The following is a 16,350-nucleotide window of genomic DNA, read 5'->3' as shown; positions in this document are numbered from 1 at the left end:
CCAGAACTGAAAACATTGTTTCCATGGAACCCTCCTGGTTTTCAACCATTATTGCGTAGACGAGTCAACCTGCTGTTCACAGCAACCTGAGTTGCTTCTGTACAGCAACAAAATATTAGAGGCCTGAGGGTGGATCCTGTGGGATCCACATTTAGAGCAACACAAAACGTTCTGTGGTTCTAATCCCAGCGATGCGTGAGGATCAACACAGACCAGGGCAACCGCAGCAGGCAACTATTTTGGGTTGTTGTCATTTGAGCAACATTCCTGCAGGAGGCGCCGCGACACACGGGCCGAGAAACGGGAAGTCAGAATGAGGTCAGATATTGAAGTTTTATCAAGAACCTGCTGCATCTCAGATATTTTCAGTTCCTCCAGAGGAAACACAATGCATGCTGGGAAGCGTCTCCTGACCTCTGACCTCTGCTGTTTATTGAAACCAGCCGTACCTGCCGCCTTCAGATCTTTGTTCAGCCTCTATCTCTTCTCTTCATCCGTCCATCCTCAGCGTCTGTTTTTATCTCCTCTTATCTTCACATCGTCACACTGTCAGAACTCGCAGGATCGTCACGTAGGCTGAGCGCGTCCTGGCCGCCCGCCAGCTGCAGCAACCGCAGCGCCGCAGCAACCGCGGCGCTGCTGCTGGTAGCTTTGAAGTGTCTTCAAAACAATCCGGCCAAATGGAGGAGCCGCGCCGCTACGCTGCCGACGCTAACGTAAACTACAGCCGACCCGCAGAGCCGCAGGGAAACAGGACCAGAACCAGAACCCGCATGTGTCCCGGCCCGGTCCGTCCCTGTGTTTCGGAACCGGGCCGGGCCGGCGGCAGCTCCTCCGCTGCGGTTCTGGTTCTGGTTCTGGTTGAGCGCTGAAGAATGAAGTCGGTTTACGTTGACTTTTATCTTTGAAGCGTCAGAACCGGACTGACAGAACAAGTCCAGACCCGACACAGATAATCTGCCAGCCGGGTCACTGGACCAGAACCTGAGTCACACTGAGCCGGGGTTACAGCCGGGTCACAGTCAGAAACCGGGTCAGAACCTGACGGGTCAGAATAAAGTCCTACCCGGCCTCTGGCTGGATGGTTCCCATCAGAACCAGTCTGTGGGTCTCTGTGTTCTGCTGGAGCAGGTTGTGGTTCTGGTTCCGGCCCAGCTGCTCCTCTCCAGGTGTTGGACCCGTCAGAATGATGGATCTGTTTCCCGGCCGGCGCTGATCCGGAGCAGGAATGTCAGCTATGCCGGGTCACATGATCAGAACCGGAGTGGGAAGTTCTGACACCGGATCAGAACTGATTGAAGACGGCTGGACCTGACAGGCTTCTGAGCATGCTCAGTACGATCCATGAAGACCAGCAGAACTTACCTTCAGAACTGGGTCAGAGAGTCAGAACCAGAACCTGGACCAGAACCAGAACCAGGACCAGGACCAGAACCAGAACCTGGACCAGAACCAGAACCAGAACTTGGACCAGAACCAGAACCAGAACTTGGACCAGAACCAGAACATTTTAATAATTGTATTAAATATTAATTTTCTGTTTGTGATCCAAACTAACTAGCCAGAGCCTACTGCTGGTTCTGGTTCTGCCCAGCATCAGATGTCGGTCCGTTTCGGCCTGGTTCTGGTCGTTCCTGGAATTAATGAGGCATCAGAAGCTGAACAGAACCAGAGTCCGGTCCAAACAGTAGCCTGGGGGCGGGGCTCACCTGTCCTCACCTGTTGGCTGTAAACACACGGAGCGCCACTTTCTCCTCTTCCCATCATGCTCTGGGGCACCAACACAAACACAGCTGCTGTCCGCCATGTTTGGACCTGAGCTGGAGGACAGAGTTCTGGTCCATACAACCAGAGCGGTCCGGTTCTGGTTTTATTTTTTACAAGTTCTGATAAAATTAAATTCAGAATAAAACTGAATATTTTATTTTCAGCTTCAGTTTGTAGGGAAGAGGAAGAGGAGGAAGAAGAGGAGGAAGAGGAGGAGGAAAAGGAGGAGGAGAGCAGGTGGCCCGAAGCGGGGAGGGGGGGTCCTTTCATCACCTTCATCCTCCTCATCCTCCTCTTCCTCCTCTCACCTGCTGTTTTCATTCCATCATTAAGTCTCGGCCTTCGGCTTCAGAACCTGATTTTTCCTCGTTTGGTCCAGAACCGGGTCTGATACCAACCAACCCCCCCCCCCCGGGTGGAGATGAAAGCGGGGCAATAATGGAGGAGCAGAGAGGAGAACAGCAGCTGCTCCCTGACTTAACATCAAGAAAAATCACTCAGACACTCAGGAACACTCCGCCTCTTCATCTTCATCCTCCTCACACACACACACACACACACACACACACACACACACGCACACACACGCACACACACACACACGCACACACACACACACGCACACACACACGCGTTGCTGTATCAGCGCCTGTTTTTCATCAGATCTCAGAGTTTCTCCGTCTTCAGGCCTTTTTTTACGAAACATTTTTATTTCCAACATTTGTCTCGTCATGAAGCTGATTGGCTGGTTATTGATCACTATAATAACAGGTCTGTAGCTCCCCCTGCTGTCTGAAAGGAGGAACTGGTTGTAGAGAAAATCATCCAAACATTTACGAATAAAAAACTGAAAAGTGCGGTGTGCAAAAGTATTCAACCCCATTTTCTCTGAGGTCATCCAGATGCCTTCAGAAGTCACCTGATGGTTGCTAATTAGAGTCCAGCTGTGTGTAATCTAATCTAATCTAATCTAATCTAATCTAATCTAATCTAATCTAATCTAATCTAATCTAATCTAATCTCAGTGTTGGTCCAGCTGCTCTGTGACGCCTCAGAGCTTCAGAGATTATCTAAACGGCATCATGGAGGAGTTCAGTGAGTTTACAGCAAGCTGATTGGACACGTCACCGTCCGGTTAGCGGTTAGCAGTTAGCGGTTAGCCGGTAGCCAGAAGCCATGTTGGACTCAAACAGGCCAGATCAGAAATAAACTGAACTTTTTATCTGTGAAAATGTTTTGAACCATGTTTCATTTTTTGCTTCCTGGTTATAAAACACTTTTGTTCTTTCACATTGAAATATGTATTTGGTTATAATGTAGCAAAATGTGGAAAAGTTTAAGGGATATGAAAACTTTTGCACAGCTGTAATTTGGACATTTTGGGTTTTTCCTGTTTTAATTAAAAACTTTCAGGGTTTTTATTGTAATTGTGATTATTTATAATGTTGGATTGTTTTAAATGTAATTTTATTTCTGAATCTGTTTTAGGTTTTCTGTACTTTTGCTTTGTGAGTAGAAAATTATTATTGTCATAATTGTTTCCAGCAGAATGTCAGCAGCTCAGATTACCACTCGATAATATTAATGAAAACATGAAGGAGGTCAAACGAGGCATCAGCATCTAGTTTCTGCTGATCTGCAGTTTCCATCTGCTGCGAGTTTGCTGCCCCCCAGTGGCGATGTGTAGGAACTGTTGGTCCAGCACAGACAATGGCCCAGACTTATGGAGGAATTTTACTGCCATAATTCCACAGCACACAGTTCCAGTCTGAAAGCAGGACTTCACTTGAACTCCAGGCTTCTGCTCCCTTCAACTATTCACTCTGCTTTCTCAAACCTTTCTCCTCATACTCAAAACTCGTCTCTCTGCTCTCTTAAGAAACATTTTCTGCTCATGCTTGGAACAGAAAAGTACTGTTGCCTCGCAACCTCTCAGTCAATTGAATGCAAGTGTTATACTGGGTGCGTTTGTTTCCTTCTTGTGGAAGTGAAGAATTCAATGTGTGTAACAAACTGTGTGTGCGTCCTTGATAAGCGTCTCAACAAGTGTTACCTTGGACAAGCCCTGCAAACACCCAGTGGAAAGAGACATTTTCAATTTTCAACAGACCAGAAACAATCGAAACAACCTGCAATTTAGCTCTTTCCATTTATCTTCACTCCGTCAGCCAGTGACAGGAAGAGCTGGTGGACCAATCCGTCACAGGAAGTCACCAACCCGTCACAGGAAGTCGCCAACCTGTCACAGGAAGTCACCAACCCGTCACAAGAAGTCACCAACCCGTCACAGGAAGTCGCCAACCTGTCACAGGAAGTCACCAACCCGTCACAGGAAGTCACCAACCCGTCACAGGAAGTCACCAACCTGTCACAGGAAGTCACCAACCCGTCACAGGAAGTCACCAACCTGTCACAGGAAGTCACCAACCCGTCACAAGAAGTCACCAACCCGTCACAGGAAGTCGCCAACCTGTCACAGGAAGTCACCAACCCGTCACAGGAAGTCACCAACCCGTCACAGGAAGTCACCAACCCGTCACAGGAAGTCACCAACCCATCACAGGAAGTCACCAACCCGTCACAGGAAGTCACCAACCTGTCACAAGAAGTCACCAACCCGTCACAGGAAGTCACCAACCCGTCACAGGAAGTCGCCAACCCGTCACAGGAAGTCACCAACCCGACACAGGAAGTCGCCAACCCGTCACAGGAAGTCACCAACCCGACACAGGAAGTCACCAACCCGACACAGGAAGTCACCAACCTGTCACAGGAAGTCACCAACCCGTCACAGGAAGTCACCAACCCATCACAGGAAGTCACCAACCCGTCACAGGAAAAGCTGGTGGACCAACCCGTCACAGGAAGTCACCAACCCGTCACAGGAAGTCACCAACCCGTCACAGGAAGTCACCAACCCGTCACAGGAAGTCACCAACCCGTCACAGGAAGTTGCCAACCTGTCACAGGAAGTCACCAACCCGTCACAGGAAGTCACCAACCCGTCACAGGAAAAGCTGGTGGACCAACCCGTCACAGGAAGTCACCAACCCGTCACAGGAAGTCACCAACCCGTCACAGGAAGTCACCAACCCGTCACAGGAAGTCACCAACCCGTCACAGGAAGTCACCAACCCGACACAGGAAGTCGCCAACCTGTCACAGGAAGTCACCAACCCGTCACAGGAAGTCGCCAACCTGTCACAGGAAGTCACCAACCCGTCACAGGAAGTCACCAACCCATCACAGGAAGTCACCAACCCGTCACAGGAAAAGCTGGTGGACCAACCCGTCACAGGAAGTCACCAATCTGTCACAGGAAGTCACCAACCCGTCACAGGAAGTCACCAACCCGTCACAGGAAGTCGCCAACCCGTCACAGGAAGTCACCAACCCGTCACAGGAAGTCACCAACCCGTCACAGGAAGTCGCCAACCTGTCACAGGAAGTCACCAACCCGTCACAGGAAGTCCCCAACCTGTCACAGGAAGTCACCAACCCGTCACAGGAAGTCACCAACCCGTCACAGGAAGTCACCAACCCGTCACAGGAAAAGCTGGTGGACCAACCCGTCACAGGAAGTCACCAACCCGTCACAGGAAGTCACCAACCCGTCACAGGAAGTCACCAACCCGTCACAGGAAGTCACCAACCCGTCACAGGAAGTCACCAACCTGTCACAGGAAGTCACCAACCCGTCACAGGAAGTCGCCAACCCGTCACAGGAAGTCACCAACCCGACACAGGAAGTCACCAACCCGACACAGGAAGTCACCAACCTGTCACAGGAAGTCACCAACCCGTCACAGGAAGTCACCAACCCATCACAGGAAGTCACCAACCCGTCACAGGAAAAGCTGGTGGACCAACCCGTCACAGGAAGTCACCAACCCGTCACAGGAAGTCGCCAACCTGTCACAGGAAGTCACCAACCCGTCACAAGAAGTCACCAACCCGTCACAGGAAGTCGCCAACCTGTCACAGGAAGTCACCAACCCGTCACAGGAAGTCACCAACCCGTCACAGGAAGTCACCAACCTGTCACAGGAAGTCACCAACCCGTCACAGGAAGTCACCAACCTGTCACAGGAAGTCACCAACCCGTCACAAGAAGTCACCAACCCGTCACAGGAAGTCGCCAACCTGTCACAGGAAGTCACCAACCCGTCACAGGAAGTCACCAACCCGTCACAGGAAGTCACCAACCCGTCACAGGAAGTCACCAACCCGTCACAGGAAGTCACCAACCCGTCACAGGAAGTCACCAACCTGTCACAAGAAGTCACCAACCCGTCACAGGAAGTCACCAACCCGTCACAGGAAGTCGCCAACCCGTCACAGGAAGTCACCAACCCGACACAGGAAGTCGCCAACCCGTCACAGGAAGTCACCAACCCGACACAGGAAGTCACCAACCCGACACAGGAAGTCACCAACCTGTCACAGGAAGTCACCAACCCGTCACAGGAAGTCACCAACCCATCACAGGAAGTCACCAACCCGTCACAGGAAAAGCTGGTGGACCAACCCGTCACAGGAAGTCACCAACCCGTCACAGGAAGTCACCAACCCGTCACAGGAAGTCACCAACCCGTCACAGGAAGTCACCAACCCGTCACAGGAAGTTGCCAACCTGTCACAGGAAGTCACCAACCCGTCACAGGAAGTCACCAACCCGTCACAGGAAAAGCTGGTGGACCAACCCGTCACAGGAAGTCACCAACCCGTCACAGGAAGTCACCAACCCGTCACAGGAAGTCACCAACCCGTCACAGGAAGTCACCAACCCGTCACAGGAAGTCACCAACCCGACACAGGAAGTCGCCAACCTGTCACAGGAAGTCACCAACCCGTCACAGGAAGTCGCCAACCTGTCACAGGAAGTCACCAACCCGTCACAGGAAGTCACCAACCCATCACAGGAAGTCACCAACCCGTCACAGGAAAAGCTGGTGGACCAACCCGTCACAGGAAGTCACCAATCTGTCACAGGAAGTCACCAACCCGTCACAGGAAGTCACCAACCCGTCACAGGAAGTCGCCAACCCGTCACAGGAAGTCACCAACCCGTCACAGGAAGTCACCAACCCGTCACAGGAAGTCGCCAACCTGTCACAGGAAGTCACCAACCCGTCACAGGAAGTCCCCAACCTGTCACAGGAAGTCACCAACCCGTCACAGGAAGTCACCAACCCGTCACAGGAAGTCACCAACCCGTCACAGGAAAAGCTGGTGGACCAACCCGTCACAGGAAGTCACCAACCCGTCACAGGAAGTCACCAACCCGTCACAGGAAGTCACCAACCCGTCACAGGAAGTCACCAACCCGTCACAGGAAGTCACCAACCTGTCACAGGAAGTCACCAACCCGTCACAGGAAGTCGCCAACCCGTCACAGGAAGTCACCAACCCGACACAGGAAGTCACCAACCCGACACAGGAAGTCACCAACCTGTCACAGGAAGTCACCAACCCGTCACAGGAAGTCACCAACCCATCACAGGAAGTCACCAACCCGTCACAGGAAAAGCTGGTGGACCAACCCGTCACAGGAAGTCACCAACCCATCACAGGAAGTCACCAACCCGTCACAGGAAGTCACCAACCCGTCACAAGAAGTCACCAACCCGTCACAGGAAGTCGCCAACCTGTCACAGGAAGTCACCAACCCGTCACAGGAAGTCACCAACCCGTCACAGGAAGTCACCAACCCGTCACAGGAAGTCACCAACCCGTCACAGGAAGTCACCAACCCGTCACAGGAAGTCACCAACCTGTCACAAGAAGTCACCAACCCGTCACAGGAAGTCACCAACCCGTCACAGGAAGTCGCCAACCCGTCACAGGAAGTCACCAACCCGACACAGGAAGTCGCCAACCCGTCACAGGAAGTCACCAACCCGACACAGGAAGTCACCAACCCGACACAGGAAGTCACCAACCTGTCACAGGAAGTCACCAACCCGTCACAGGAAGTCACCAACCCATCACAGGAAGTCACCAACCCGTCACAGGAAAAGCTGGTGGACCAACCCGTCACAGGAAGTCACCAACCCGTCACAGGAAGTCACCAACCCGTCACAGGAAGTCACCAACCCGTCACAGGAAGTCACCAACCCGTCACAGGAAGTTGCCAACCTGTCACAGGAAGTCACCAACCCGTCACAGGAAGTCACCAACCCGTCACAGGAAAAGCTGGTGGACCAACCCGTCACAGGAAGTCACCAACCCGTCACAGGAAGTCACCAACCCGTCACAGGAAGTCACCAACCCGTCACAGGAAGTCACCAACCCGTCACAGGAAGTCACCAACCCGACACAGGAAGTCGCCAACCTGTCACAGGAAGTCACCAACCCGTCACAGGAAGTCGCCAACCTGTCACAGGAAGTCACCAACCCGTCACAGGAAGTCACCAACCCATCACAGGAAGTCACCAACCCGTCACAGGAAAAGCTGGTGGACCAACCCGTCACAGGAAGTCACCAATCTGTCACAGGAAGTCACCAACCCGTCACAGGAAGTCACCAACCCGTCACAGGAAGTCGCCAACCCGTCACAGGAAGTCACCAACCCGTCACAGGAAGTCACCAACCCGTCACAGGAAGTCGCCAACCTGTCACAGGAAGTCACCAACCCGTCACAGGAAGTCCCCAACCTGTCACAGGAAGTCACCAACCCGTCACAGGAAGTCACCAACCCGTCACAGGAAGTCACCAACCCGTCACAGGAAAAGCTGGTGGACCAACCCGTCACAGGAAGTCACCAACCCGTCACAGGAAGTCACCAACCCGTCACAGGAAGTCACCAACCCGTCACAGGAAGTCACCAACCCGTCACAGGAAGTCACCAACCTGTCACAGGAAGTCACCAACCCGTCACAGGAAGTCGCCAACCCGTCACAGGAAGTCACCAACCCGACACAGGAAGTCACCAACCCGACACAGGAAGTCACCAACCTGTCACAGGAAGTCACCAACCCGTCACAGGAAGTCACCAACCCATCACAGGAAGTCACCAACCCGTCACAGGAAAAGCTGGTGGACCAACCCGTCACAGGAAGTCACCAATCTGTCACAGGAAGTCACCAACCCGTCACAGGAAGTCACCAACCCGTCACAGGAAGTCGCCAACCCGTCACAGGAAGTCACCAACCCGTCACAGGAAGTCACCAACCCGTCACAGGAAGTCGCCAACCTGTCACAGGAAGTCACCAACCCGTCACAGGAAGTCACCAACCTGTCACAGGAAGTCACCAACCCGTCACAGGAAGTCACCAACCCGACACAGGAAGTCACCAACCTGTCACAGGAAGTCACCAACCCGTCACAGGAAGTCGCCAACCTGTCACAGGAAGTCACCAACCCGTCACAGGAAGTCACCAACCTGTCACAGGAAGTCACCAACCCGTCACAGGAAGTCACCAACCCGTCACAGGAAGTCACCAACCCGTCACAGGAAAAGCTGGTGGACCAACCCGTCACAGGAAGTCACCAACCCGTCACAGGAAGTCACCAACCCGTCACAGGAAGTCGCCAACCCGTCACAGGAAGTCACCAACCCGTCACAGGAAGTCACCAACCCGTCACAGAAAAAGCTGGTGGACCAACCCGTCACAGGAAGTCACCAACCCGTCACAGGAAGTCACCAACCCGTCACCGGAAGTCACCAACCCGTCACAGGAAAAGCTGGTGGACCAACCCGTCACAGGAAGTCACCAACCCGTCACAGGAAGTCACCAACCCGTCACAGGAAGTCACCAACCTGTCACAGGAAGTCACCAACCCGTCACAGGAAGTCACCAACCTGTCACAAGAAGTCACCAACCCGTCACAGGAAGTCACCAACCCGTCACAGGAAGTCGCCAACCTGTCACAGGAAGTCACCAACCCGTCACAGGAAGTCACCAACCCGACACAGGAAGTCACCAACCCGACACAGGAAGTCACCAACCCGTCACAGGAAGTCACCAACCTGTCACAGGAAGTCACCAACCCGTCACAGGAAGTCACCAACCCGTCACAGGAAGTCACCAACCCGTCACAGGAAAAGCTGGTGGACCAACCCGTCACAGGAAGTCACCAACCCGTCACAGGAAAAGCTGGTGGACCAACCCGTCACAGGAAGTCACCAACCCGTCACAGGAAGTCGCCAACCCGTCACAGGAAGTCGCCAATCTGTCACAGGAAGTCACCAACCTGTCACAGGAAGTCGCCAACCCGTCACAGGAAGTCGCCAACCCGTCACAGGAAGTCGCCAACCCGTCACAGGAAGTCACCAACCCGTCACAGGAAGTCTCCGCCCTCTGCCTGGCTCCCATTGCGGGGTTCCTCCACCCATTTCTATTTGAACACAGAGAAGTTCTGAATGTGTCGGAGTGGCAGACGCCCTGAAGGAACCGTCTGGGTTTCCTGCAGTCCTTCCCCAGTTCTGTCTGGTTCTGATCCATTCTCCTGTTTGGTTCCGGCCTCAAAGATCTCTCTGGAAAACTGAGGCTGATGTTTGAGTTGGTCATGCAGTACCCTCCTGGTGCCACTAGAGGCGCTGAAAGAAACCAGAACCAGACCCTCAGACTATGGACCCAATTGAGCTGCATCAGAACCTGATTAACTGGATCCGTTTGTCCCATAAATGAAGGGAAACGTTCCAGAAAGTTCTGCGACAGAAGACAGATTCTGAGCTCCGGCTCGGTCCGCTTCATCCAGAACCTGGAGCACCCAGGTGGTGCTGCTGGTTCCTCTGATCAGGAAGAGAACCAGAACCAGGTCCAGATCCACCTGCTTCTGGTTCTGGGGAGGTGATGGCCTGGAAAACACAGAATGAGCTGAAATGTGGTACCAGGACAGAGATGAGCAGACCTGTAACGGGTCACCACCGGACCTGGTACCGCCGAACCGGACGGACGGATGCAGTGTGGTGTCAGTGAAACTGAGGCTCTAAGCAGTTGGCTGACAGACAGCAGCAGCTGTGTGTGTGTGTGTGTGTGTGTGTGTGTGTGTGTGTGTGTGTGTGTGTGTGTGTGCTCCTGAAATAGAACTCCTTGTCCTGGTAAACACTCACAGGCGGCCCGGTCTCCTGAGGGTCGGCTCTCAGCGATTGCTGGGTTTCTCCTGGTGCCATCGAGGCGTTTCGGGTCGTCAGGTAGGAAACGTTCATGAATGTTTTGTCTTAAAGCGCCAGGAAGAGCCTTTGGGTACCAGGCGGGTTTAGGTTCTGATTGAGTTCTTCTGGTTCGTCTCAGAGCTGAAGGCCTGAAGAACATCAGTTCACCACCAGGGGGAGACAAACTCCCACTGGCTGTTAGAACCGGTTCTGTTCATGATGACAGGTCCACCTGCTGCTGTGATCCACACAGATTACATTAATCCGATCCAGTAGCAGTTATCAAACAACACACACAGGTTCTGGTTATTATTTTAACTGGTTATAAGTTTTCTAAGTGTTGAAAGGCGGTTAGCAGAACTACAAGTTATTACAGAATCATGTAAACTAATAATCTGGGAAAAAAAACTTCCAGAAAAGTGCTGAAATACCGAGTTCCTTTAAATCAAGGCTAAAATCCCACTTGGTGTCGTCTTTGATTCATAACTGTAAAATGATCAACTGTCATCGTTTCCTTCTGTTGGTTCTGTTGGTTCTGTTGGTTCTTTGCTTTCATCAGGAAGAAACTTCGAACACCAACTACATCCAAACAGGTTTAGGTACAGAGTCTAAAGTATCAGAAATCTGAAGAACAAACAAGTAAACTGAATTAGATTTTTAATGGAATCAGTTTTATTTTAAAAGAATCCCATAAGAATAAACCCTGGATTATTCTTATTCTCCTCTATTGATGAAAAATCTTTCTAGTTTAGCGAAAGTCTTTTTCAGCAGCGTCATGTCGGCTCCTCTATTGATCTGAAGCAGTTCGCTGCAGTCTGGAGCCAAACTGCTGCAGGTATTATCTGAAGTCTAACAGAGGAAGAAACTCTACGGACACCATCACCGATCTGAGAAACCTCAGGATGAACGGCTGCTCTGTGCCGCCTTCCCACCACAACCCATAAATATTTAACAGCACTGTCTGATACAATGAAATTTTCAGGGTCACAGGGGTCATCGGGGTCAACGTGGAGTCTCCCACGATCGCGACCAGATCAGTATTTAACACCAAACGGAGCTGAGGAACATCCGTCCTTCTACACAGAAGAACCAGCTGGACGCTGGCAGCAAAACGACATCGCCGATGGTGCAAGAGTGAGATCAGCCCGGCTCCAGCTGTAGACATCTGTCTAGAGAGGAAGAGGAGGAGATGGGAGGAAGAGTGTGCAGGGAGAAGGTGAAGGAGGAGAAAAGGAGGAGTCCGGGCAGAGAGGACAGCCTGTCGTCTGCCGACAAAATCCAAAGATTCTCCAAGCAGTCTGGACACAACGTCCTGAGCCTGGCCCGCCGTGGACTCAAGGTACAGCAGTGCCCCCTGCTGGAGGGAGGCAGCGGCGGTGCTACCTGAGGCGAAGGTGGAGCAGGTGTTATTGAAATAAAAGTGGTGCATGTTGCTGCTCCTTCAGGATGCTCCGGGGGAGCTGTGGGAGCTGCAGGAGCTGGAGAAGCTGAACCTGTCCCTCAACAACCTGAAGGCGCTGCCCCCTCAGCTGGGCCTGCTGTCCAACCTGCTGGTCCTCAACCTGTGGGGGAACCAGGTGAGCCCCATCACAGCCCTCCTCCTGCAGCATGCTTTGGTCAGAACCGGACCTGACGCTGTGCCGTCTGCAGCTCAGCAGCCTGCCGGCAGAGATCGGCCAGCTGAGGAGACTCCGGGTTCTGTTTGTCTACAGAAACAGACTGACGGAGGTTCCTGAGGAGCTGGGGGCCTGCACGCAGCTGGAGGTACGCCTCGTCTCAGGTCCGCAGCTGTGCGGCGCCCCCTCCGGAGCTCATCCTCTGATCGCCTCTGTCTCCACTTCAGGTCCTGAGTCTGGCCAACAACCAGCTCTCCTCGCTGCCGGCTTCTCTCTCCAACCTGACCAGACTCAGGAAGCTCAACCTCAGCCACAACCTCATGGCTCACCTGCCAGGCTGCATCTACAGCATGAAGGCCCTGGTAGGTGTCCACCAGCCAGAGAGCGGCCCAGGCAGCCTGCAGGTGACCCGCTGTCCCCCTGTCCTCCTGCAGGTCTTCCTGGATCTGTCCTGCAACCGTCTGGAGAACGTGGCTGAGAACATCCAGGCTCTGCTGGAGCTCAAGATCCTCATCATGGAGGGAAACCAGCTCCAGTGTCTGCCCAGAGGCCTCTGCTTCCTCATCAGGTAACTCCACCTGAACGCCTGGTGCCACAGGACATTCAGCTGTGGAGAAATTATTTCTCCACCTGATGGCGCTCTCCTGATTTCCTTCAGGCTGGAGCTGCTCAACCTGGACTTTAACCACATCAGAGACCTTCCTGAGGTGAGCAACCGACCCGCACTGACGAGGATGATGGTGGTAATAGGGGCTGCACAGTGGTGCAGTTGGTAACACTGTTGCCAAGAAGGTCCTGGGTTCGATTCCCGGCTTGTTCTCCCTGTGCATGGTGGGTTCTCTCTGGTTCTCTGGTTTCCTCCCAGTCCAGAAGACTGTCAGGTTAACTGGTCTCTCTAAATTCTCCCTAGGTGTGTGTGCGTGCGTGCGTGCGTGCGTGCGTGTGCATGCGTGTGTGTGTGTGTGTGTGTGTGTGTGTTCATGGTTGTTTGTCCGTCTGTCTCTGTGTTGCCTGGCAACAGACTGGCGACCTGTCCAGGTGACCCCACCTCAGCAGCTCCTCCTGACCTACTGGGGACCAGGGGTTAGAAAATGGATGAATAATAATAATAATAATAATAATATAATAATAATAATAATAATTCTCTGCTGCTTGCAGTTTTCCTCTCCATCCACTAGATGGCGCCTAGAGGCTGCACTACCTGGAGCTGCCTGCTGTATGGTAATATTAATAACATGATGAGATGGTGTTCTACCATCTCATCATGTAGGAGTACGTGAGGAGCGGGATACCAGCACTTTGAGTGTTTGCCAGTTATGGTACTCTGCGTCCCTCTGAGTTTTCTTTCTAGTTTCCTGAGGTTACCTCTTGCAATATTCTCCTGTCGATTCTCCTTCAGGTGTTTCCTCATGATGCCTTGGATTTATCCACTGTGGAGCCTGAGATCCTGGCCTTTTGGATTTTCCCCTCTTGACGCCGTGAACTGTTACCCACTGGTTACAGACAGTTCCTGGATTTTCAGCTGGCAGTCAGAGATCTCCTCATCTGAAACATACCTGTCTTCCCTCCACTGCAGCCTCTACCTTCCACAAACTCTCCGTCTGAACCTCACCCCGGAACCTGGACCCTGGACCGCTTCAAAGACCCCTGCAAAGAGTCCGTAGCCCGGGAGACCGCGGTACCAGAACCTGACAGAACCTCATCATCTTCCAGTAAGATCACTCCATTTACCTCTGAGAACTCTTTTGTCCTACACACCTCGAACTCACCGTCTTTCCCTCACCATCCTCGGAGTGCAGACGACCCCGGCTCCCATCGGCAGGACCAGAACCACACAGCTGCAAACTTCAATATTGTTTCAATAAACTTTATTTTTCTGATATCTGTTCTCTGCTTGTGTTTCTGCATGTGGGTTAAAAGATTAGAACCAACATGACAAATAATAATAATAACAGCGATACTACTACTAAATATAAAAATAAGTGATTATCATCATTTATTATCAATCGTGATCATAATAATAACAATAACAATATTGTTGGCTGTGTGTCCAGGAGATGCACCATCTGTCCCGCCTGCAGAAGCTGGCCTGCCATCCTCTGGATAAAGGTCTCCACATCGTCCACAACCCGCTGATCAAGCCCCTGAAGGAGGTGATGGAGGGAGGACTGGCGGCGCTCTTCAATTACCTGAGATCAGGTGGTGAATAGGGGGTGGGGCCTCTGAAACCTGGGGGCGGAGCCAGTTCCCTCTTGAGGATGGCAGCGAAGCTTTCTGAAATCATGATGAAGAATTTTGAAGAACCAGAACTTCAGACCTACTTCAATCTTCCAGGCAGAGTTTTCACCCACCTGAGGGACAGGTGAAGTGGGCGGAGCTTCTTCAGAGGCATTACATTTCATTATGGGATGGAGAGACGGAAACAGAAGCCATCTTGTTGGTTCTCTTGCTGATGTTCTTCACTTTGGAACGACCACAACGTAAACAGAACCGTCTCAGAACCTCTTGACCTCTGGGCTGTTACTGTTAGTGTTATCCTTACTGTTAGTGTCAGTGTTGTTCTCACTGTTACTGTTATCCTTACTGTTAGTGTCTTTCACTGTCACTGTCCATACGGAGAGTCTGAGCTGGAGGCCAGAAGGCAGGAAATTAAGTCAGCATGTCAACAAGCTTGGCTTTAGTTTCCCTGATGGTGTGTTTTTAATCAGTTCTGTAAGTGAGCATTGTTCAACTCCTAAGATCTTATTACTAGTATTTATTACTGTGCCGAATACTAAGATTTCCAAACCAACAGAGGAGAGAAAACATCAATATATGATCATCTTTGACTCATCAACCTGAAACTTTGCCAGTTTTCTTAGAACAATCTTTGCTGGCTCTTTTTTTGCAGGTTCTCTGAATGGCAGGTAAATTTGAACTTATTATCCAAGATATTTATAGTTTTCTACTGTCTGACCTTTAATTACTGTTTGAGTTGAGTTATGAAGCTTCTGTCTAAGATCAGAGCACATGTTCTTTGTTTTCTGTACATGTAATAAAAGAAAAGTTTATCCCACCAGTCAACAAACTCATGGGCCACATGTTTGTCGTGTAGAAAGCTAACTATCAGAAGAAGAAGAATTACTTCATTCATCCCAGCAGGGAAATTATTTCGCAGTTACAGCAAGAATTTTTTATACACAGATTAACACACACAGGACGGAGCTGCGTCTGCAGGCAGCCAGCTGAGCCGGCGCCATTTTTGAAGGAGGACATGCGGCAAAGGTCGTCGGGAGTCGAACCCGCGACGTCCGCGGGTCTAAGGCCTCCAAATGTGCTAACCCCCTGCGCCACCACAGCACGCCCCACCACTGAGTCATCTGCAAATTTTAATATGAACATATCATTGTTAATGTATTCACATGATTTACCATTTTCTGTTTGTTTTTTTTATATTATTTTTATTAATTTTAGATTCGTTACAATATAAAGAACAAGGAAGAAACCTGTGCCGCCACACATACAAACAAACAAACAAACAAAAACAAAAACAAACACAAAATCTACAACAAAATACCCCACATGCACGAGAAATAGGGTGTCCATCCTCTCCTCCAGTCCACGTCATCCCTCAGCCATCAAGAGCGGAGAAACAAAAGCAGGCAAGAATAAATAGAGCTATAAAACAAAATAATAATAATAAAAAATAAAATAAAATCCTAGGGACCAAGCAGAAAAGACTCAAGGGGACCCCAAAGTGTCAAAAATGTATCTGATTTGTGATTGAGATCATGGTCAGCTTTTCCAAAGGAAGGATAACAGATTTCTGTGTGAGCCACATATTTACTGTGGGGGCAGAAGGAGAAGTTCGTTGTAACAAAATACATT

General features: G+C 51.2%; 1 protein-coding gene across 8 annotated transcripts; it reads left to right on the top strand.

Moving 5' to 3' along the window:
- The first annotated feature begins 10,783 nt into the window (after positions 1–10,783).
- LOC114136928 (leucine-rich repeat-containing protein 30-like) lies at positions 10,784–15,546 on the top strand. Of its 8 annotated transcripts, XM_028005343.1 has the most exons (10): positions 10,785–10,906; positions 11,850–12,206; positions 12,313–12,444; positions 12,518–12,631; positions 12,711–12,845; positions 12,918–13,051; positions 13,142–13,190; positions 14,048–14,195; positions 14,283–14,333; positions 14,538–14,845. In XM_028005343.1, exons 2-10 carry the CDS (start codon positions 12,057–12,059, stop codon positions 14,588–14,590), a joined length of 966 nt encoding a protein of 321 aa, XP_027861144.1. In that variant the 5' UTR covers positions 10,785–10,906; positions 11,850–12,056; the 3' UTR covers positions 14,591–14,845. The 8 variants fall into 8 exon arrangements, with proteins under 8 accessions (XP_027861143.1, XP_027861141.1, XP_027861144.1 ...); XM_028005342.1 differs by having other exon boundaries at positions 10,784–10,906; positions 14,060–14,333; XM_028005340.1 differs by having other exon boundaries at positions 10,784–10,906; positions 14,048–14,333.
- The last annotated feature ends 804 nt before the right edge of the window (positions 15,547–16,350 follow it).

Source organism: Xiphophorus couchianus, chromosome 21 (assembly GCF_001444195.1).
Source record: "Xiphophorus couchianus chromosome 21, X_couchianus-1.0, whole genome shotgun sequence".
Lineage (NCBI taxonomy): Eukaryota > Metazoa > Chordata > Actinopteri > Cyprinodontiformes > Poeciliidae > Xiphophorus > Xiphophorus couchianus.
The sequence above is the reverse complement of the archived record's forward strand: the minus strand, read 5'-3'. Positions and strand labels throughout refer to the sequence as shown.